This window comes from Callospermophilus lateralis, chromosome 11 (assembly GCF_048772815.1).
Source record: "Callospermophilus lateralis isolate mCalLat2 chromosome 11, mCalLat2.hap1, whole genome shotgun sequence".
In the NCBI taxonomy this organism is placed as follows: domain Eukaryota; kingdom Metazoa; phylum Chordata; class Mammalia; order Rodentia; family Sciuridae; genus Callospermophilus; species Callospermophilus lateralis.
Genome location: NC_135315.1, coordinates 20414874 through 20437663, shown reverse-complemented (window position 1 = coordinate 20437663; position 22790 = coordinate 20414874). Strand labels below are relative to the sequence as shown.

General features: G+C 51.4%; 2 protein-coding genes and 1 pseudogene across 4 annotated transcripts; 1 reads left to right on the top strand and 2 right to left on the bottom strand.

The window, feature by feature from the left end:
• The first annotated feature begins 53 nt into the window (after window positions 1-53).
• On the top strand, window positions 54-7456 carry Fkbp10 (FKBP prolyl isomerase 10). The gene is made up of 10 exons (XM_076869893.1): window positions 54-608; window positions 3034-3179; window positions 3513-3702; window positions 3815-3960; window positions 4290-4479; window positions 4583-4728; window positions 5192-5384; window positions 5847-5989; window positions 6150-6313; window positions 6623-7456. Exons 1-10 carry the CDS (start codon window positions 367-369, stop codon window positions 6806-6808), a joined length of 1746 nt encoding a protein of 581 aa, XP_076726008.1. The 5' UTR covers window positions 54-366; the 3' UTR covers window positions 6809-7456.
• Window positions 7457-10354: 2898 nt separating this feature from the next.
• LOC143409245 (pygopus homolog 2 pseudogene) lies at window positions 10355-11539 on the bottom strand (annotated as a pseudogene).
• Window positions 11540-12968: 1429 nt separating this feature from the next.
• On the bottom strand, window positions 12969-22785 carry Nt5c3b (5'-nucleotidase, cytosolic IIIB). 3 transcript variants are annotated; one of them, XM_076870043.2, is made up of 9 exons: window positions 22632-22785; window positions 22367-22465; window positions 21689-21758; window positions 21556-21602; window positions 19608-19693; window positions 18624-18713; window positions 16839-17001; window positions 14348-14548; window positions 12969-13132 (listed from the first exon to the last, which is right to left on the bottom strand). In XM_076870043.2, the coding sequence occupies exons 1-9, from the start codon at window positions 22641-22643 to the stop codon at window positions 12998-13000; spliced, it is 903 nt and encodes a 300-aa protein (XP_076726158.1). In that variant the 5' UTR covers window positions 22644-22785; the 3' UTR covers window positions 12969-12997. The 3 variants fall into 3 exon arrangements, with proteins under 3 accessions (XP_076726158.1, XP_076726159.1, XP_076726160.1); XM_076870044.1 differs by lacking the exons at window positions 22367-22465; window positions 22632-22785 and adding an exon at window positions 22466-22534; XM_076870045.1 differs by lacking the exons at window positions 22367-22465; window positions 22632-22785 and adding an exon at window positions 22130-22152.
• Between the last annotated feature and the right edge of the window lie 5 nt (window positions 22786-22790).

Below are 22790 nucleotides of genomic sequence, written 5' to 3'. Positions count from 1 at the left end.
CTTATACTTTTTTTTTTTTTTTTAAGGCCACTCAGACTTCTCATCTTTCCCCGAACCTCCTTCCCGGCCAGGCCCGAGTCTCAGCTCCGAGTGGAGACGGGAGGAGGAGGATCCGGAGTTCCTGTGGCCGATTCCTGGGACTCCAAACTCTCAGCTTTGCCCCCTCCTCCTATCCCACGGCCATCGCCACCCCGCCCGGCCAGCTCCGTCTCCCCAGCCCCCATTCCACGTGGACCAGCCAGGGCGGGGGTGGGGAAGGACGGAAGGGGGGGAGCCAGCCCTCGGAGGGGGTGGAAGGAGGTTGGCGGCCGCAGTTCCTTCGTTCCCTCATTCGCCCTCACTGCCCGCTGGCCTTGCTCGAGCACCATGTTCCCTGCGGGATCCCCCAGCCACACCTTCCGCCGGCTCTCCCTGCTGCAATTGCTGCTGCTGCTGCAGGCCTTGGGGAGGGGGCTGGGCCGCGCCAGCCCGGCCGGGGGCCCCCTGGAAGATGTGGTCATCGAGAGGTACCACGTTCCCAGGTCCTGTCCCCGGGAGGTGCAGATGGGGGATTTTGTACGTTACCACTACAATGGCACTTTCGAGGACGGCAAGAAGTTTGACTCGAGGTAAAGGGGTGGGTGTCCCAGGCTCATCATGCCTTTCCTGACCCCCGGCTCCTGGGACCTGGGGTTTTTCCTTGCTTCCCCTTTCAAGCTCGCAATCTGGGCCTTCACTTCATGGTCCCCCAAGCCCAAACATCGGGGGTGGGGGCGGGGGTCCCAGATATCCATCTCCTCAAAAACAAGCCCTGCCTCAAATTCTAAGCCTTCACCTGTACCCCAGTTCTTTTCACCCAAGTTCTCCATGTCCCCCAAAGTATTTGATGATCAAAGTGAAGGGCTCCATTTACCTGCCGTTGATGAGGGAGTGCTCTGGTCCGCAATGTTGGGGGAAGGGAATGGCTGGAGGAGAATGTGAACCCTCCTGTGGTCTCTCAGAAGGGGACCCCCCTGTCTTTCCTCCTACCCAGGCCCCTATCTTGTTCCACACCCAGTTTTCTTTGCTTTTGTGGTTAGAGAGGAGGCAGTAAACCTTTTTATTTGGAGGATGGAGGTCTTCAACAGCTGGGGTGGGGATAAAGCCAGGTGGGCATTAAAATAAGGCAGTAGGATGGTTCTAGGAGGAGGGCATAGCTAGGTGCCATGGTCTGTTCTGTCCACGTGTCACACAGTCAGACATGCTACCCTGGGCATCTTGGAGGGTTTTCATGTCTCTCTGGACATCCTGGAACCTGAACCCTCACCTCCTCCATTTTACCTCTACCAGGCCAGTACTATCACCCGTCTTGCCAGTCTTAGGGCTTGAACACAGACTTCTGGTATGACCCAGGCCTTCCCAAAGTCCACTTTGGGTGGGGGAGGGGGCATTAGAGCAGGCTGTGTGCCAGCCTCCAGGGTAAACCTTAGGTCCCATCACACACAATGCCTCACACCACAGAGAAGTCACCCCTTTTCCAAAACATACACTAGGCCACAAAGTATTAGTGACCTTGACCTTGGAGGCACATCGGGCAAAAACTTAAGACCCTAGTTCAAATATAGGCCACAGTGTTGGATAAGGAATTTTGTCTTTTAAAGCTTCAGTTTTGAATGGACATAAGAATAGTGTCTCCTTCCTAAGGCTAATGATCAGACCAGATGGTGATAGTGGACTTCTCATAGTACCTATAGTCCTTATGACTTCAGTATACATTAGCAGCCAGGTACCATGGTGCCCACCTGTAATCCTAGCAATTTGGGAGGCTAAGGCAGGAAGATCTCAAGTTCAAGACTAGTCTCAGCAACTTAACCAGACTCTCAGCAACTTACGCAAGACCCTGTGTCAACTAAAAAACCAAAATGAACTAGGGATGTGGCACAGTAGTAAAGCACCCCAGGTTCAATCCCCAGTACCAAAAAAAACACCATACATATTAGTCTTAACTCTGTGGGAAACCACACGACCTGAAGCTGTTTAACTTGTAGAAATTTTGTGCAGAGCTTGAACCTTCATTTCAGCATTGTGAAGGAAACAGACCAGAGTAAAACCTGCTCAGAGGGCAAAGCCAGGTGTAGGCACAGCATTGAGCCCTGGACAGCTAGGAGTTTGGGAGGGACTGGGAGTCGGAAGCTGCTCTCTTTGGTGAACTCTGGGAGCCTGGCTAGGGCCTAATTCATAAGTGCTGAGTTTAGAAACCTTTCTTTTTCTTTCTTTCTCCTCCTCCTCTCTTTCCTCCTCCTCTCTCTCTCCTCTTCCTTTTGTTTGAACTGGGAATTGAACCCAGGGGTGCTCTACCACTGAGCTCATCTCTAACACTATTTTTGTTTGTTTCTTTCTTTTTGGAAGCAGAGTCTCCCTAAATTCCCCAGGTTGGCCTTGAACTTTTGAGCCTCCCATCTCAGCATCCTGAATAGCTGGGATTCCAAGGCTGAGGCAGGAGGATCACAAGCACAAGGCCAGGCTCAGCAATTTAGCAAGGCCCTAAGCAACTTAATGAGACCCTGTCTCAAAATAAAATATAAAAAAAGGCTGGGGATTTGGCTCGAAGCACCCCTGAATTTGATCCCAAATTACCCCCGCCACCACCAAAAGAAAGAAAGAAAAGTGAAAATAATAATGTCTGTCCCATAGAACAAGAATTCAATAAGATAGTGAATAAAAAGGGCCAAGCATTTAATCTGGCATATAGCAAGCACTCAATAAATGCTCTGCCCTCCATACTGTGCTCACCACTCTGTTACTGTCAGCAAGCAGAAGCTGCAGGCAGGCCTGTACACTGCTCGCCACCCCGGGGAATAAAAGGCCCTGGCTTCCTCAGGTACTTCCCAGGCGGCAGCCTAGGAGGAAGACCTGGAGAGGCCTTGTGTGAGGAGCATGTGTGTGTCCACCCTGTGTATGGGGGAGGGGACATCATGCATGGGGTATGCACCTCTGCTCATGTATGGGACCATGTGCCCTCACCTGTGCACACCTGAGGTCACTGTCTCCTATCTGTCCCCTCCCTCCCCCCAGCTATGACCGCAGCACCTTGGTAGCCATCGTAGTGGGCGTGGGGCGCCTCATCACTGGCATGGACCGCGGCCTCATGGGCATGTGTGTCAACGAGCGGCGACGACTCATCGTGCCCCCCCACCTGGGCTACGGCAGCATCGGTGTGGGTGAGGAAGCTGGGCACAGGCTTGGGGAAGGGGAGGCCAAGAGGCAGAATCAGAGACCCCAGGTCAGAAATCTGAAGTTCAGCTAGGGGGTGGCTTGGCCGAGGTCCCAGTGCACACAGTCTGAGTAGTGGTGGCTCTAATGACCAGAGTTTCCATCGATGCCTCTGGGATGACAGGAGAAAGAAACTGGGACCCTGGGCAGGAGATAGCTTGGCTGGGAAGGGGGGAATCTGCAGCCGGGGGAGGCACAGCTAGACCCTCAGACCTGCCCACCCACCCCAACCCCCACCCTCCGGGCTACTGCAACTGGGCTCCTTCCGCTCTGCCCCACAGCGGGGCTAATCCCCCCAGACGCCACCCTGTACTTCGACGTGGTCCTGCTGGACGTGTGGAACAAGGCAGACACGGTCCAGGTGAGCATCTTGCTTCGCCCGCCTCACTGCCCCCGCATGGTGCAGGACACCGACTTTGTCCGCTACCACTACAATGGCACTCTGCTGGATGGCACCACCTTCGACACCAGGTAGGGGCCAGAAGGGGACCCTGAGGCATCAGACACTGTGGCCGGGGCGAAGGAGCCCAGGCCCATCCTCTTCTCACCTCCAGCAGCGCCACCTCTACCTAATTCTTCACAGCTACAGCAGGGGCGGTACTTATGACACCTACGTTGGCTCTGGTTGGCTGATCAAGGGCATGGACCAAGGGCTGCTGGGCATGTGTCCTGGTGAGAAAAGGAAGATCATCATCCCTCCATTCCTGGCCTATGGCGAGAAAGGCTACGGTAAGGGCAGAGAGGGGCTTGGGAGAATTCTCCATAAGAAGGAAAACCAGGGCTCCACGTACAGTTGTTCAGGTTATGTACTACAGTACACCAGGGCATCCGGCCAAGGAGGAAAGTAGGGAAGAGATCTAGCCCTTGGTGATGGTTCTTCTAAGAAGGGTTGCTTTATTCTGGTTCACAAAACCGATGGTGGCTTTGGGGAAAACGCAACTCAGTTCTCATAAAAAGAACAAGAAACAGCCACAGGTGGAAGAGAAGGGGTCAGGAAAGCCTTCCTGAGCCTCAGTTGGCTGCCGGCTTGTATGGTTCAAGTCCTATCCCCTCCCCAGGGACTGTGATCCCCCCGCAGGCCTCCCTGGTCTTTCATGTCCTACTGATCGATGTCCACAACCCAAAGGACACTGTCCAGCTAGAGACGCTGGAGCTACCCCCAGGCTGTGTCCGGAGAGCCAAGGCGGGGGACTTCATGCGGTACCACTACAACGGCTCCCTGATGGACGGCACCCTCTTTGATTCCAGGTCAGAGGGGATCTGAGTAGGGAGGTGGGGGCTGGGAGGTCCCCTGTAAGGGGTCGGGGGTCCCTTTGACTCCCTCCCTGCCCCTCCCTGCCTTCTATTGCAGCTACTCCCGCAACCACACCTACAATACCTATATCGGGCAGGGTTACATCATCCCGGGGATGGACCAGGGGCTGCAGGGCGTGTGCATAGGGGAGCGCCGGAGGATCACCGTCCCCCCACACCTCGCCTATGGGGAGAATGGGACTGGTAAGGTTATTCCCGAGGCACCCCCTCCACTGCTCCCAACTCTCCTCCCTAAGCCTCTGTTCCACCTCTCCTCACAGAAACGCATTTATTTATGGCTGATCACCAGATTCCATCCGCTTCCTCCAGACCGTCCCCACTGCCCCCTCTCATAAATGGAAAGCACAGCCAACTCCCAAGTTTGGGGTCAGAGGGTGGCTTTATGAAAGAACAGACCCAGCAGAGCCCCAGGAACCACAGAGCCCCTGGATTGGAGGCCCAGTTGTGCTGGAAGCCTCAGTATCCTCACCTGTGAAGTGGGCCTAATCGTGTTGATTAGGGGGGTTAAGTTACAGGGAGTTTGCAAAGCCACAAGGGGAAAAGGGCTTTCCTCCCCTGTCCCTGCCCCTCACCTCAACACCCAACAGCAACATATAGGAAACATCAGGATGGACCCGAGCTGACCCCCTCCCCCATTTGGCCTCAGGAGACAAGATCCCTGGCTCCGCTGTGCTCATCTTCGATGTGCATGTAATCGACTTCCACAACCCTGCGGATCCAGTAGAAATCAAGACGCTGTCCCGGCCCCCTGAGAGCTGCAATGAGACCTCAAAGCTTGGGGACTTTATTCGCTACCACTACAACTGCTCTCTGCTGGATGGCACCAGGCTCTTCTCCTCGTGGGTCCGGGGCAGGGCCAGGGCTGGGCAGGTGGGTGGGCGCAGGCGTGGGCAGTGCTCAAGCAGCACCCCTGACTCCGGCTCCTCGTTCTCGGTCATGGCGTCTCTTGCTGCCTTCAGTGAGCATCAAGAGCCGAGGGCCATGAGATTATTTTACTTTATTATCATTTTTGGTACTAGGGGTGAACCCAGGGCCTTTCGCTTGCTGGTAAGCTACTGAGTCCCACCCTCTGTGGAAGATGAGATCACTCCCCAGGGGAGGGCAGGGGAGGCTGGCAGGGGGACAGGGGAAACTGAAGGGGGAGCCCTCTGGGCCGTCCTAGGCCCCGTGGGGACCCTGTACTGGGCTGTTGGGTGGGCACCAGGTGCCACTCTGGAATTGAGGGCTTGTCCTGGGCCCACTTTGGGGAAACTGGCAGGGGACAAGGACTGATGCTAACCTGGGCATCTACTTTCCCCTAGCCATGACTTTGGGGCTCCCCAGGAGGCCACCCTGGGGGCCAACAAGGTGATCGAGGGTCTGGACACAGGCTTGCAGGGCATGTGTGTGGGAGAGAGGCGGCAGCTGGTTGTGCCTCCGCACCTGGCACATGGAGAGAGCGGAGGTGAGGGGCCGAGGCCTGAGTCCTGTCTCCGGGCTCTGTGGCTGGAGGGAGGGTCAGCGACGCTTTCCTCCCATGCCCTGCTTTCCAGTTCCTAAGAAGGGAAACTGAGCCCGGCGTGTCCTCAATGGGACCTTTCTCTGCTCCCCTCTCCCCCCTCCAGCCCGGGGGGTTCCTGGCAGCGCTGTGTTGCTGTTTGAGGTGGAGCTAGTGTCCCGGGAGGACGGACTGCCCACGGGCTACCTGTTTGTGTGGCACAAGGACCCTCCCGCCAGCCTGTTTGAAGATATGGACCTCAACAAAGATGGAGAGGTCCCCCCAGAGGAGGTGGGTCAGGAGCTCAGTCACACCCATGGTGCATCTAGTGCTGACCCAGTGCACACTTGCCCCTCCCCCAGGCACCTGCTGTCCCCGGCTGAGCCACTCACCTGTGCTTCCTTGCCTGTTGCCCCATCTGGCTGTCATGGACTGTCCCCCAGGCTGTACTCCAGCCGCTCTCCTCTCCTGGGCCTTAGTGAATTGGGGAGGGGACAGGGCAGCCTGGGAAGAAGGAGACAGCATTGGCTGTCCTCCCTGCCCAAGGCCATCCACAGCTCTCCATGACCTCCCTCCCCCTGTGGCTCTCCCCTCCCCCAGTTCTCCTCCTTCATCAAGGCTCAAGTGAATGAAGGCAAAGGCCGCCTCATGCCTGGGCAGGACCCTGAGAAAACCATAGGGGACATGTTCCAGAATCAGGACCGCAACCAGGATGGCAAGATCACGGCTGAGGAACTCAAGCTGAAGTCAGATGAAGACCAGGAGCGGGTCCATGAGGAGCTCTGAAGGGCAGGGAGCCTGGGCCTGGCCTCAGACACAAAGGCCCCTGCGGGGGGACAGTGGCAGAGGGACTGGCCTGCCCACAGTCCCCTCCTTCAACTGGGATAACTCTGGGAGCCACTGAAGGGGTGTGGGACGAGCCCACTCTGCTCTCCCACCGACCCCAGGTTAAAATCCACAGTTCAGACCTTTATACCATTTTTCTCTTCCAGCCCCAACCCCACCCCTTAAGACTTTGGGTTACAAAGCCAGTTTGGGGACAGAGGTTGGCTAGGCCCTTGCTGGCCCCCACCCATGCCTCCTGTTGCAGTGCTGGACTCTTAGCAAGGCTGAGCTCTTCAGACTTGCCCTTGATTTTCTTCCCCTCACCATCCCACCCCCATTCCTCTGTCATGGCAGCTCCTCAGGAGCATAGGTCAGCTGGGGGCCTCTGCAGGCCTCCTCCATTCTGACTACTCCTCCAGAAGGGAAGGGGTTCGAGGGGGGCAGCCCTGCCACCTGCTCCTCTCTCTTCTCCAAGGAGCCAGGGGCCAGGGCCGGGCTTTGTGCAGCCTTTCAATCCCAAGAGTGGCTCCTTTCTCAAAGAAACTGAAGAAAAGGCAGGTTGTGCGGGGAAACCTGCTTAAAGGGTCTTTAGGGCTATGGAAGTCTTTGTGTCTGGTGCTAAATCGGGACTGAGGGGTGGGAGGGAGTGGGCACAGCTCTGCACATTCAAAAGGCCAACTGGCGCCTTGATCCCTTTTTCCTTTGTGTCAAATAAAAGGTAAAACCATGCCTTAGGAGATGGTCTTTCGGTGTCCTGTGGGGAGAAGACTTTTGACCCAAGGATGGGGCAGAAAGAAGAATCAAACCCGGCTGTTGCCTTGGCCTCGCTGGCTCCAGACAGCGCCCCTATGCGGGGCTCCCCACTCCCAGAGGGTTCCCCCCTCCCCAGGCCTAACTGGGGGGCCTTGCCATGGAAAGGGAGCCCTGGGCCACTGAAGGTCGATGTTCAGAGAGGAGAGGGGCCTGCAGGGGAGGTATGGAGAGATGATCTGTCACCTCATTGTCCCAGTTGAGTGGAAAAGACAGTCCCTGATCTCAAATAACCAGCAGAGCTTGAGGACTCAACTGAACCACACGGACTGGGTTACTTTTCTGCATAATTTCCCATACTGCGATATTCCCACCGCTCCCTGGTTCTGGCCAACGGCCATTACCACCTGCCCATCCTCCTCCCTCTTGCCAGAGGAAAGGGAATTGAGTTCAGATCTCCACAGGGTCTTGGAGAGAGTTGCTTCAGCTGCCAGCCAGGCCATCTGCCCTCACTCACCTGCCTGGGTTCTGCCTGCTGTGATGGAGATGACCCAAGCCTTCTGAGAATAGGGTGGGGCTTGAGAGAATCGACAGGACCAGACTCACCTGCCACAGTGCCCCCACAGGCACCAACCTCTTGCCAAGTGCTAGAGTTCTAGAATGTCTCCCACAAAATACCAGTGTGTTAAAGGTTTGGTCCCCAGCCCCTAGTGCCTCTAGGAGGTGGTGGAGCCTGTGGGAGGTGCTAGGTCATTGGAAGTGTGCCTTTGAAGGGGACTTTGGGACATGGTCTTTCATGTACCACCATTCACATGAGGTGAATGGGCCTTCTTTATATGCATTCCTACCATGATGTGCTGTGCCACCACAGACCCAAAGCAATGGGGCCAATTGGTCATAGACTGAAACCTCCAAAACTATGAGCCAAAATAAACCATTTGTCTTTTTAAGTTGATTTTCTCAGGTATTTTTTTATAGTGAGGGAGAGCTGACATACCCAGAATCTTTTTTTTTTTTTTTTAATTTGGTACTTAAGATTGAACTCAGGGTTGCTTTACTATTGAGCTACATCTCCAGCTCCCCAGGAGTGTTTACAGGTGTGGAGAGGGAGGTGGTGCAAAAGTAGCAACAGGGGAGAAGCAAACAGAATCACAAACACAACACAAAGTTGGGGGGTGCCACCTCCACTGTTTTGGAGTGGGGAACACTAGCTTTAGTGAAGCCCGAGGCCCACTCTCTTCCTCATAGCTGCAAAGGCTGTGGGCTCCACCAGGCAGTATCTTCCCTCCAGGTGCAGGGAACAGAGAAAAGTGGGAATAGGGGACCAGAGGGTAGCCTTTGCCACCACACCCCGAGGGCTAGAGAGACCAGAGTTCTCTGCGGAGGGCCACACTGCCTTCCCCACACTGCCTTCCCCACCCTTTTGAGAAATGCGCGTAGGAGCTATAAGGAATAAACAGCAGTTGAGAGGGGCTCTTCACCAGGCCCCAGGCTCATTGCTGGCAGGCAGTGCTTTAAAAATAAAACAAAAACAAGCCCAGTGCAGGACTTTGGCTGAGATAATGAGGATTGCTAGATCACCAGCCCAAGATGATACCTAATAGCCAGGAATGAGAGAGGCAAAAATCTCCATGCTCTCCTTCCTTTTAGTACCATGGCATTGAGAATCCTACTGACTCCTCCTCCTACCCACAAGGCTATGACATGACCTCACTTGGATCCTTCTGTCAGGGAGGAAATGAGGTATAAGGCCTAGGTACCTTTCCTAGCTTTCCTCCAACCAACCCAGGGAGGCAGGGGTATGAGGGCGCCGAAAGCTGAAGAACAGCACTGGGTTTAATGTGCAACAGACAGGGGGCCAGGGGTGCCAACAGAGTCCAGACCTCCAGGACAACCCAGACTTCAAAGATTCTGGTCCCTCAGACCACATGTGTGTGTGTCTCTCTCTCTCTCTCTCTCTCTCTCTCTCTCTATATATATATATATATATATATATATATATATATATATATTATTTTTTTTTTTTTTTTTTGCAAAAATATGGTCATTAAGAGAAAAGCATGGGAAGCTGAGACCAATGACTTTGGTATGAGGAAGACACGTCCTGACAGCACCTCTTACCTACTGTCACAAAGCCCCAAATCACCAAGAAACTGCCCTAGCTGGGAACTCCATTCTTTAAGCTATTTGGTGCTGAGGGAGGAGGAGCTGGACAGGTCTGGGGGAGGCAAAGGGGAAGGTAGAAAAAAGGAGGAATCCCCATTTATTCCCTAAAGAGGTCTCCCAGAGCCCATGACATGGCTGTCGCAGGGGTGGGAAGAGACCGGCTTCTCAAGCCAGAAACCTTCAACATTTCACTCCAAAAGCTAAGGCTAGAGCTGTGGGGCGAGACAGGGGTGTCAGGCACAGGTGTTAGACATCCATCCTAGGCAGACAGGACTCTCTTGCCTTCCTGAATTTCCTCTGTCCCCTTTTCTCTTACAGTCACCCCCCTAGGCCTCCTAATAGCCACCAAAAAAAAAAAAAAAAAAAAAAAGTTGGCTCTGCTCAGCAGGGCTTTGGTTTCCTGGATCTTCTTAGATCTTGATGCGTTGTTTCCAGAAAAGTGAGCAACCCAGGCTCTTCTACCCCCAGGAACCATCATGTTTCTGCTCTGTGAGGATGGGGAACCAGTGGAAACGAAGACCAGGAGCCAGACAATCACCCTGGAGGAGCAGGAAGGGACATGTGTACTTCCCTGGGACCACCTCGCCAGTGTCACCCATCATTAGCAGCCACCAGCTGCCCCATGCCCGCGCGGATGTAGACAGACTGGATCTCCTTGGTCTTGAGGCAGAGATCACAGGCCCAGACAGCAGGGGCCCCAGTGGTCCGGCTCTCAGTCATGCTGTGCACTCCGGTGGAACCACTTCTGGCAGGAGGCCTCACAGCATCCTGGCCGTCATTCGCCTCGCTCCCACAGGCACCACGTGGGTACAGCAGGCCTGGGGGAGGCTGGGGCCCTGAACTCCCACCTGCCTTGCCAGGGGGTGCTAGGCTGTTGGCATCTGGAGTGCTGCCACCCCGCCCACTGCTGTTTGGGGGGGAAACTGGGCTGATTCCCATTAACAGCAGCAGCTGCCGAGCCAGAATGGGGCTCCTGGGGAAAAGCAGTGGGAGCAGGTGGATTCAAGGGCTTCCCCATCCTCACCACCAGGGCCAGGAAAGCCGGGGTCTGGACCAGGGAAGGGACTTGTGTTGGGGGGCAGACTGGGGAGCCCCTGACTGGGTCTCTGTAGAGGAGAAGGGCCAAAAGGCACACCTGGCTGGGCAAAGCTCTGGGGGAGAGAAGGAGGGCCCAGCTCCCCTCTGGGAGGCTGTCCCATGGTGGGTGAGATCATGGGGCCAAATCCCCCCAGAGGGCCTGGCATCATCTGCCCACCTGGAGCGCTGAAGTTTGGACCCAGAGGCTGGCTGAAGGGTTGACTGGGAAAGTTCATTTTGCCTGGGGGTGGGTAGCCAGGGCCCTGAGGGGGCATGTTGAAAGCAGGTCCCATAGGATTAGGAGGAAAAGGGGGGGTGTCCGGGAAGTGTCTGGGGACCCCCTCCACCCCCAGTGCCACAGCCTGGGGGTACCTGGCCTGCCATGCTCCCTTGTATACGGAAGCTTCCAAAGGGCACAGAACTGCTGAGGAATGGAGGGGCTGCGCCGCCCACCTTAGGGGCTTCGAAGTCACCCTCAAAAGGGTTGGATGCAACCAGACAATCCACCATGGGAGTCGGGGGTGATGCAAACTTCGTCAGACGTGAGTAAGAGGACCCCGAGTATTTGACTTTCTTGGCTTCTTTTCTGGGCTCTTCATTTGCAAACTGGCCTTGTCCTGCTTCCTCCCGGTGGTGCTGGGCGGCGCAGGGGGCCGGTGCAGGGACACCACCTCCCTCCAGCTTGTCCGGTGGGGGCGGTGCACTCCGAATGGCACCTGGCTCTCAGCAGACACTGAGCAGCTCTTGTACCCACCCCCCCATACCTTCAGGTCTACCAGAAACACAAGTCCAACAGCCGGCTCCTCGCAGGAACTGCGAGTGGCTGTTTTCTTCAGTACTGGGGACCCAGCTCTGGGGTGCTCCAGCTTTAAGCCACATCCCTGGCCCTTTTATATATTTACTTTGAGATAGGGTCTGGCTAAGTCCCTGAGGCTGGTGGTGAATTCGCCCTCCTGCCTGCTGCTGGGGTTATGGGTGTGCACCACCCAGCAGCCGGTGCTTCTCTCCAAGGGAGGACAGGCCAAGAAGCGCCACATGAACTGACTCTTTGGAAGGGGCCCAGAGAGAACTCAGCTGGCTCTTGACCATCCAAGTCAACAGGGGGAAGAGGGGAAGAAACTGAGAACAGCCATAATGCAAGATGCTTCTCTTTCACTCTGCCTTGTCCTCGGGGGCCCTGGCCTGAAGCCCTTGCAGATCATCTGTTTGGTGGCCCTGGGATGAAAAGAAGGGGGAAGGAGCCAAGGGCACCAGGGAAAGTCTACACCCAAATGGGTCCCCTTGGGGATCCCTAAAGAGAGGGCTCTTAGACGGCCACCTCAACCCAACTGATCCCAACTGAATTTCAGATTTGATGGCTGCCCCAGAGTTAGGCCAGCCCATTCCAAGTCAGCGCTCACCCTGTCAGCACAGGCATATTTAGACTGGGTTCAGAGGGGCTCCTGGGCTAATTCACGGCGACCTCCAACTGTTCCACGGAGCCCCCATGCCTCCTCAGAGCTCCCCTCAGAGCTCCCTATGCCCCCAGGGCCAACAGGTTCAGGCTCTGCCGCCTACCCACACCCTCTGAATCAGAGCAGCTCTTTCTTATTTTAATTTTCATTTGTTTCATACCTTATATTTGTGTAAAGTACAGCTTCTCCTGTTCAAAAAAAAAATTTTTTTTTTTTTTTTGGTACCGAGGATTGAACCCAAGGTCCATAATCATTGAGCCACATCCCCTGTCCTTTTTATTTTTTATTTTGAGACAGGGTCTAACTAAGTTACATAGAGCCTCACTAAATTGCTTAGGCTGGCCTCAAACTTGTGATCCTCCTGTCTCGGCCTCCCTGAGCCTCTGGGATTGCAGGTACATACCACCTTGACAAAAACAAGTTTTTAAAAAAATCCTTGGACTAGATGATCCATAGAATGTTCACATGCTGTGGCCCTGGTTCATTGGGAACCCTGATTGCTGCCCTCCTACCCAACAGGGCCCCCTGCAAGCCTCTGTTGAAGAGGCAAGTGAAGGCACTGGGGGAAAGAGGAGGTAGGCAAGGATGTGTCCAGGGGCTCTTGGCTGCCCAGGACTTTTCTCTGTGCTCACAGCAGAGAGGCCTTCTGAGGAGAGGTCCCCTCCTTGTTGTGATTGGCAAGGCCTGGACTGACCCTGTGCCCTCAGGAGTCTTGCATCTCCATGAGGTCCCCCTGGGACAGGATGTGCTGCAGCAGCCCGTTCACCACATCCAGGGTCTCGTCCTTCTCCAGCACGACGTCATAGGACTCCAGGTAGCGCTGCCGCTGCTCCTCCACCTACACAGGGAAGCAGACAGAGAGTCCCCAAGACGCCTTGTCTAGGCCTCTTACTCCAGAGTGGGGGGCCAGGGAGGAGGCCACACAAGCACAGCGCCCAGCCCCCTTTCCAAAGTCTGAGGAGTTCAAGGTTAAGGGTTTGTCCTTTGAAGACAGAAAGGCTGCCTTAATTAACCCTCAACCAGAGTCAAAAGGCCAATATCAAGGGTGAAAATCAAAAGCCCAGATGTTACCTCTAATCAATCTGGGCTAAGTTGTTTTTTGGGTTTTTTTTTTTTTTTGGTACCAGGGATTGAACCCCAAGGTACTTAACCACTGAGCCACATCTCCAGCCCTTTATATTTTTTTAATTAATTGTTTTTACTTGTAGATGTACACAATACATTTGTTTTATTTTTATGTGGTGCTGAGGACCCAACCCAGTGTCTCCCACGTGCTAGGCAAGTGCTCTACCACTGAGCCCCAGCCCCAGCCCAATATTTTTTTAATGTAGACAGGGTCTCGCAAAATTGCTTAGGGCCTTACTAAATCGCTGAGGCTGGCTTTGAACTTGTGCTCCTCCTGCTTTAGCCCTCCAGCAATGGGATTCCAGGCATGTGTTAGGAGTTTTCGTTGGCTCTAATGTCTGTGGGCTCCAGCATCTGCTGGGGAGGTACAGCACTCTGGTACCTTTGCACCATGCTGTGCTCCTCCCTGACAGCGTCTGTTTTTACTGTTTTTTCTTAATTATAAACTCATGGTCAGAATACCAAAGTCCGGCATCTCAATCATGCCCATTAGGTCTGATTTAGGAGGACTGGTAATCAGCCCCACCCTCTCCTAAACTACTTTAACTTGGGCAAGTTCACCATAAACTCCTTGACTTGCTTTCCTTATCTGTAAAACCCGAGAGTCACTACCTCAGAGGGCTGCTGGAAGGACTAAATGGGTAACGTTTGTGACATGCTTAGAACAGTGCCTGACACACACAGTCACACAGGCCAGTTCGATGTTCTCTCTCAACTCCTGCGTCAGGCCACGTGTGCATTTGTGATTACTGGGGATCTTCTTCATTTCCTATGAGACTACGTGTTCTAAGGGAATATGGCTTGAGTCTTACCTCGGCACCCCTAAACTTTCCACAGTGTCTGGCACGTAGAAGGTGTTCCAAAGCATTTTTTTAGTAGAAATTCAAGGAGAAAGCGATGTAGACAGGTGGCCTTGGCCCCTACCTACCTTATCGTTTAGGAAGCCAATCTTGAGAATGTTCTCTACTCCAGGAACCCCATCGGCCATAGTGAGGTCCCCCATGGAGTCTCCAAGCAGAAGGATGTTGGTTTTGCCCTGAAGCTGCTGGAAGTAACTGGAGTTCTGACACGCGGAACTGTTCTTATTGTAGGTGTGTATGAGCTGGCCCTTGAATCCCTGTAGAAAACCCTAAAAAACCAAGAGACACGTAGCAAGGACCCATGGAGTGCCAACTTTCCATTCTGTCACAGAGGAAAGGAAATCCTGCAAGTAATACATAATGCCCAAACTTTTTACTGTACCCTAGACTGGTGGTGGGTAAATTAGGGCCCATGTCCCAGATTTGGTCTTTTGTTGTTATTGTTGTTGTTTTTATTATACTGGGGATCAAACCTGGGGTACTCGACTCTCACTACATTCTTAGCACCTTTTTATTTTTTATTTTGAGTCAAGTTGTCCTCAAACTTACAATCCTCCTGCCTCAGCCTCCTGAGTCTCTGGGATTATAGGCATGAGCCATCGTGCCTAGCATGGCTTGTTTTTCATAAATAAAATTTTACTGGAACACAGCCATACTCATTTGTTCACTTACTAACAATGGCTGCATTTTCTGCCGAAATTGCAAAAGTTGAGAGTAGTTAAAATGGAGACCATGGTGCTCCAAAAGCCTAAGATACTTACTACCTTGCCTTTATAGGAAAAATTTGTGACTGCTGATTTAAACTAGCATAGGCAGCTATAATGTACCAATTTAAAAAATGTAGAACTGGGGTTGTGGCTCCACACTTGCCTAGCATGTGCGAGGCTCTGGGTTCAATCCTCAGGACCACATAAAAATAAAATAAATAAAATAAAAATTATTAAAAAAAATTAAAAATGTGGAAAAAATAAAACTAAAAAAAATTAATATTGTAAAAAAATAGGGCTGGGGTTGTGGCTCAGTGGTAGAATGTTTACCTAGCACATGTGAGGCACTGGGTTCAATCCTCAGCACCACATAAAAATAAATAAATAAATAATAAAGGTGTTGTCCATTTACAACTAAAAATAAATTTATTTTTTATTTATTTATTTTTTAAAATAAATTACTTTTCTGTATCTTTGTGAACCAAGACACTTTTTTTTTGAGAATTTTAATATTTATTTTTTAGCTTTCAGCGGACACATCTTTGTACGTGGTGCTGAGGATCGAACCCGGGCCACACGCATGCCAGGCGAGCACACCACTGCTTGAGCCACATTCCCAGCCCCTAAAAATAAATTTATAAATAAATAAAGAAACAAACTAGAGGGGCTATCAAATATTGTTGATTATCTCTTTTGATAGAAGCTGCAATATAGGGGCTGGGATTGTGTCTCAGCGGTAGATCGCTCATCTAGCACGTGCGAGGCCCTGGGTTCAATCCTCAGTACCACATAAAAATAAAAAAATAAATACAATAAAAGATATTTTATCCAGTTACAACTAAAAAAAAAAAAAAAAAAAAAAAGAAGCTGCAATATAAATGCTATTCATGGGAATGTAGATCTGACTCAGTGGTAGTGTACTTGCCTAGTATGTGCAAGGCCAGGCCTGGGACCCGTCCCCAACAGAGCAAGAGGGAAAAAAATAAAAGGAAAATGCCATTCAGGACATGAGTGGGTACCGCTCAGCTGCAGGCCATGTCCTAACCACAGGTCAAGGTGATAAAAATTCTAGCTACTGATTTTTGCTTTCTTTTGGTAGTACTGGGGAGTAAACTCGAAACCTTGTACATGTAAGGCAACTCCACCACTGAGCTACATCCCTGACCTTTTTACTATTTTTTTTTTTTTTGAGACAGGGTTTCCTAAATTGCCTTGGTTGGCTTTGGACTTTTAATCCTCTTGCCTCAACCTCCCAAGTAGCTTGGATTAGTGCACCACTGTGCCTGGCTTCAGTCACTGTTTTTATGGGGAAGAAATCAGAAAACAGGTGAGTGGGAGCAGGCCACCTACAACCTCAGAAAAAAAAATATCAAAGTCCAAGCCAGTACTTAGAATAGCACAGGATTGATGACAGTGACATAGGACCAAGCTGAATCACACACTAGGTCCCATGGCAGAGAGCTAACTATTGGCCAAACACTAGAGAGGGTCCTTTGAAAGTAACTGATAAACCAGGAATGGGGATGCACGCCTGGAATCCCAGTAACTTGGGAGGCTGAGGTAGGAGGATTGCAAGTTTGAGAGCAGCCTCAGCAACTTAGTGAGGCCCTAAGCAACTTAGCAAGACCCTGTCTCAAAGTAAAAAGAGCTGGGGATGTAGCTCAGTGGTAAAGCACCTCTGGGTTCAATCCCCAGTACCAAAAAAAAAGAAAGAAATAACCACCTGAGGGCAAAGAAGCCAGCTGTCTCCCTTTCCTGCCTCCCCAGATGGGGGTTAAAATATAGGGTAAAGCAGCCAGGTTGATGGTCCCCACCCCTCTGCTTTTCCCTGCCCAGATGGGATATGGCTCACATCTTCATTAAAATCCATGTAGTTAGACACAATGTGGATGTTGGGGTGGAACACTTTCATCTGTCGGATAATTTCTTCCAGGATATCGCCAATGCCCGCAGAAAAGATGAACAGCGGAATGTTGTTACGATAGAGTGTGTTGAAGAATGTCTTATACCCCTCCCTGTAAAGAGAAGAAAGAATTCTGAAATGGAGTTGCCTTTGCTACTATTCTTTGTCTTCTACTTGGGCTAGGTATTTTTTTTTTAAATAATTTTCATTATTTTAAAAACATTTTAAATTGAGGTGCACAATGTATACAGAAAGTGATTATGTACTTGCTGAATGAATTTTCACAGATGTATACGTCCAGGAAACTCTAATCAGATCAAGGTTCCCTCAAGGGCCCTCTCAGTTAATACTACCCTCCCCCTGCATCTGACTTCATATCACCACTGACTAACGTTGCCCGTCCTTGAACTTCATATAAAGGGATTCAGCCAGGTACACATAAGCACGCCTATAATCCCAGCAACTCCAGAGGCTGAGGCAGGAGGATCATAAATTCAAGGCCAGCCTCACCAATTTAGCAAGGCTCCAAGCAACTTAGTAAGACCCTGTCTCAAAATAGAAAATAAAACGAGCTCAGTGTAGCTCAGTGATAAAGCACCCCTGAGTTCAATCCACAGTACCAAAAAAAAAAAAAAAAAAAAAGGGTGGGGAAGATTCAAGATTCATACAGAATATACTCTTTTGCTCTGGCTTATTTTGTTTAACATACTGACTGTATGGTTTATCCATTTTCTGTTTGTCTGTCTACTTTTAGGTACTGTGAATTTAACACAGGGGTCTTGCTGACTTGCTTAGGGCCTCACCAAGTTGCTGAGATGGGTTTCAAGCTTGTGATTCTCCTGTCTCAGCCTCCCTAGTCACTGGGTGATTTGCCTATGGTGAGTAGTTTGTTCCTGTCACTGCTGTGCTGAAAATATTATTATATCATATAATTGTGCTTCAATTTGTTTATTCAGCTTCCTGTTGATAGACAACTGAGATGTCATCAGATTTCAGTATAATGAATAAGCCTGTGCATGTCCTGTGGTGTTCACTCACTGCTCTTGGACATTTACCTGGGAGAGGGACTGTTGAAACAACAACAGAGGCCAATATTATTTTGCTACTGATCATGCACTGGGCGGCTTCCTGGGACACCTTCCCTGGGGCCCCTCCACATTCATCTCATTCTTTTCTGGTCTGCACACATCTCTACTCTCCTGCTGTTTCAGGAGCTAGCCTCTCTCCCCAGTAAGGACTGCCAACCTTTGAGGGCAGGTACTGATGTCTGCTTCTGTCTCGGGGGGGCTCCCATCCCTGCTCCAGGAAAGAAAGTTCCAGCAGAGACAGCTGCTTGGTGAAGGATAGTGATGATAAAGGTCCTGGTTTAGCAACTCTCATGTCTGGGTAAAGAACAGCAGTCACCCAGGGGGACTCCAGAAATCTTTACCATCAAAAAACAGAAAAAAAAAAGAGCTGGACTCTAGGAGATGGAGCGCTGGCATTTTGCACTGCCTCCACTGGAGATGGCTCCATGGCCAGGAGTCGTCTCCTTGACTCCCAGCTACTAACTCTGCTCCACTCCTCCCCAGCCTCCTTTGCATAAGCAAAACAGCTTCAGACTGAGTTTACTGTTTTGTTTTGTTTTTGAGTTCTGGAGCTGGAACCCAGGGTCTCGCACATGTGAGGCATGCCCCGAGAATGCAAAGCGGTTCTGAAGAGTCTGGTGAAGCGTTTCCAGGGCAAGAAGCTCACCTGAGCATCGCGGTGGACTCCCCGACCACCTGCGCTATCTGACGCTTCTGAATCCTCTGCTGACACAGGAGGTTGTGCGCTTTGGTCCACCTAAGAGCAGACACCCCACGAAATTCCAAGTCACCCAAGGACGTCAAGGGCCCTTTCCCTTCACAGAACCAAGTCCCCTCTAACGCCGAAGGCCTCACCCTTTTCCACAGAGTCATTTCCTGAAGGATGGTGGCCATCCTTAAAAGGAAGAGGGCAGGAAGGCAGCATAAGGGAGGCAGAGCTGCAGGGGGTGTGGGGGGCCTGTTAGCTGTGAAAGCGGAAGCCTTTCCAGACCCTGTCCTCTGTGACCCTCCTCTCTGGAGATGCTGCCCAGGATGCACGGTTCCATGGCAGGGTTGCTGTGGCTTGAATGTGCCCCCCAAAGTTAATTTTTTGAAAACGATCCCCAAGGCAGAGATGCTGGGAGGCTCCGGCCTCATGAACGGATTAATGCCATTATTAAGGGAGTGGGTTCCTCATACAGGAACAAGTCCAGCCCCCTCTTGATCTCTGTCTCTCTTGCCCTCTTTTTGCGCTTTCTCCCTGGGATGATGCAGCAGGAAAGCCCTCAGCAGACACTGGCACCTTGACCTTAGACTTCCCGGCCTCCAGAACAGTGAGCCGATATGTTTCTGTTCATCTTAAGTTGCCTAGTCTGTGGTGTTCTGTTACAGCAGCACAAAACAGACCAAGATAGGGACATTTCTCCAACAGGCCACCAAACCAAGGGATTTCTAACTTATTCCAAGGAGTCTTTGAGGGCCTCCACTCTAGCAGACACCGGTAGTCCTGGGGTATATGGACAGTTTGTTCTACTAGCTGAGCTAATGGCATTACAGCTAAAACCTCAGTAAGGTGAAGGAGCCATCAATTCATCAAAGCTCTGGAAGAACACTTGCAGCCCAGCCCAGCCCACCTCGGGGCCCAGGAGCATCTCTCAACAGCGCCACTTACCATTCTACCATATGAGGCAACTTCTCTTTGATGGATCGGTGTGGGTCAATCTCAATTGGGTAGTAGTGGTGATATAGCGCAGTGAGCTGGAGACATCCACATGAGAAGAAAGCTATTAGCACACACCAAGTTTTCCCCCAGCAAAGTCCCACAGCTTAGTGTGAGAGAAAAACTGCTTAGGGGATGCATCCTTGTGTAAAGGGTGTTAGTTTTTGTGTGGGGACACATCAGTTACAAGATTCAAGTTTCTCCTCTTTTATTCTCTTACAACACTTGCATCTACCTCCTTGATAATGTCCAGGGTGAGACTAGACTTGCAGAGCTCCTCTTGCACTCGCCCTGAGAATGAGATCTAAGAGGCGGCAATATAAGGAGTTTCACTTTCCTATAAGAAAGGTATCGAAGCTGGGCATGCTGGCACATGCTTATAATCCCAGAGCTCTGGAGGCTGAGGCAGGAGGATCATTGAGTTCAAAGCCAGCTTCAGCAACAGTGAGACGCTAAGAAACTCAGTGAGATCCTGTCTCTAAATAAAATACAAAATAAGGCTGGGGATGTGGCTCAGTGGCCAAGTGCCCCTGAGTTCAATCTCCAGTACCAAAAAAAAAAAAAAAAAAAAAAAAGTGCATTGGAACTTGTTTTTTTTTTTTTTTTTTTTTTTTTTGGCTGATGTTATCAATTGGCTAAGTCATCAGGGTAATTCTCAGTTTCTAGAAATGTGGTATGCTTTCTCAGGTGCTAGGCAAGGTGGTTTAAGGAACTATATGAAAAAACACTTTTCATTTCATTTAAATAGTTCTGGATTCTCCCCCCCCCCCCTTGTACTGAGGATGGAACCTAGGGGTGCTCTACCACTGAGCTACGTCCCCATCTTCATCCCTTTTATTTTTTATTTTGAGACAAGGCTACTGGGGGTGACTCAGCAATAGTGCACTTGCTTAGAATGCCTAAGGCCCTGAGTCAATCCCAGGACTCCCACCAAAAATTTTTAAAATGAGAAAGAAGTTCTCAGTGTGTATTTTTTGGAATACAAAAACATTTTCTTTTTCTTTTTCTTTCTTTCTTTGGTACCAGGGATTGAACCCAGGAGCATTTAACCATTGAGCCACATCCCCAGCCCTTTTTTATATTTTATTTTGAGACAGGGTCTCACTAAATTGCTCAGGGCCTTGCCAAGTTGCTGAGGCTGGCTTTGAACCTATAATCCTCTTACTTCATCCTCCCAAGCCACTGGGATCACAGGCATATGCCACTGTGCCCAGCAAGAACATTTTTCTAAAAGTATATTAGGACTCAAAAGATCATATATATGTGTGGAGTTTTTTTGTGTGTGTGATTTAGATCATCTCAAAAAAAAAAAAAAAAAAGATTGGGGAACTGGGGATGTAGTTCAGTGATAGAGTACCACCAGTACTGCAAAATAAAAAGTAAAAAATAAAATAAAAATAAAAGCGCTATCTATAAATCACTGCCCATCTTAATAAGAAGTAATCATCTCCAAGTACTGGAAAGGCATGCATGAGAGCTTCGGTTTGATCCCCAGCACTGGAAGAAAAAGGGGAAAAAAAAAGAAAAAAGAAAAGGAATATTGGAAGAATTGATGAATGATGAGACACCAAGAGACCCAGTTAGAATGCAATTTAGTGAATAATGAAGTGGAACTAAATGATAAAAGTAATTCACCCAAAAGAACTCAGCAACCTATAAAAGTGCAGGAGGGTTAAACAATATAACATTCAAGTATCTTATAATAGCATAATGTCTATATTCCAACCATCCATCATCCTATGTTTCAGCCAATAGGGAAAAGCTGTCCTCGTGTATTAAGACAAGATCCACATGAGCATAAAAATTTTTAAAAGAATTCATTCCTAAGATCTCTACGCTGGATTCTAATTCTAATCAGGAGGCACTGAAGTACACATGATATCCATTTCTGAGCACCCACCTCTTTCCGACACTCCTCACTGATGATCTTGCTGTTATCCAGAATATCTGGAAAAACATGAAACTCCTTTTACTTGCTCCTTAGAAGCTGTCATCTTATCAAGCCCAACCAAGCAAGCTAGAATATGACTTACTGTAAGAAGAAGGGCATCGCTTTCCATTATATGAAAACCTGCTCAAGGTCATGTCAAAATCAGAAATCACCTAAGAGGCAAAAGAGAGGTGCTGATGCCTAAATAGGCACTTTCTACTGTGGCCCTGCCTCAGCCTCCGGGTAAGAGTGCACTTGCTTAGAATGCTTAAGGCCCTGGGTCAATCCCAGGACTCCCACCATTAGAAGTCTAATCAGCCCAGTGGCCAGCCTCGGGGCAAAACCCTGGGAGAGTTAGGGAGGGATAGAGAGGGAGGGGAAGAGGTGATCCTCATCCTCACACCCTAAAGGAAAGCCCAGTCTCCTGGAGGGGTGTGTGTGTGTGTGTGTGTGCCCGTGTTTGCGCGCGCGCTGCGTGTGCATGCTGACTTTCGATGGCATCCTCCCAGTGCACGGGTTCCTTCCTAAAGCGTCTCCACCTTACCTAGTGGGGACCCCGCTGGGCTTGCAGTGCGTGGCCCGGAAAGGCCCAGGTCCTGGTGCAGGGTGTTTTCGAGGAAAGGGCAAGAACACCTTGAGACGTTTGTAATCCCTGTTTCGGGACAGCAGCCCCCCCCCGCCCCCGCGGGCGACCCTACCTGCCGCCCTCAGGCCCTCGGGGCGCTGCGCGACGCCCGCCGCGGGGCTGGAGCCCTCCCGCCGCCGGGCCGCTCCACTGTACCTGCAGTCGCTCGCCCCCGCCCCTGCGGAGCGCGCCCACGATCTCCAGCACCCGCCCGGGCTGCCGCATCCGGACCGTGGCCTTCTTCAGGGTGCTCACCTGTCCCGAGACCCGAGAGAACCGCTGACCCGGGCGCCGCGCCGAGCCCCAGGGAGCAGGGCTTGCCCCGGCGCCGCGCCGCGACTTCCGCAGCCCGCCGGGGACCTGGGGGCGCCGCGGGGACAAGGGCCCGCTGCTGCACGCGGGGCGCTCCCCCGAGCCTCACCTCTTCCGCCATCTCGCGGGTGGCCTGGTCCGTGGCACTAGAGACGACTGCCGCCCCGCGTCCGTTCTGCGCAGGCGTCGTCCCCAGCCCTCCGCGCGGCTGCCTCCCGGGCCTGGGAGCTTTGGCTGGGGCGCCCGCGGGAGCAACTGGTGGCGAGTT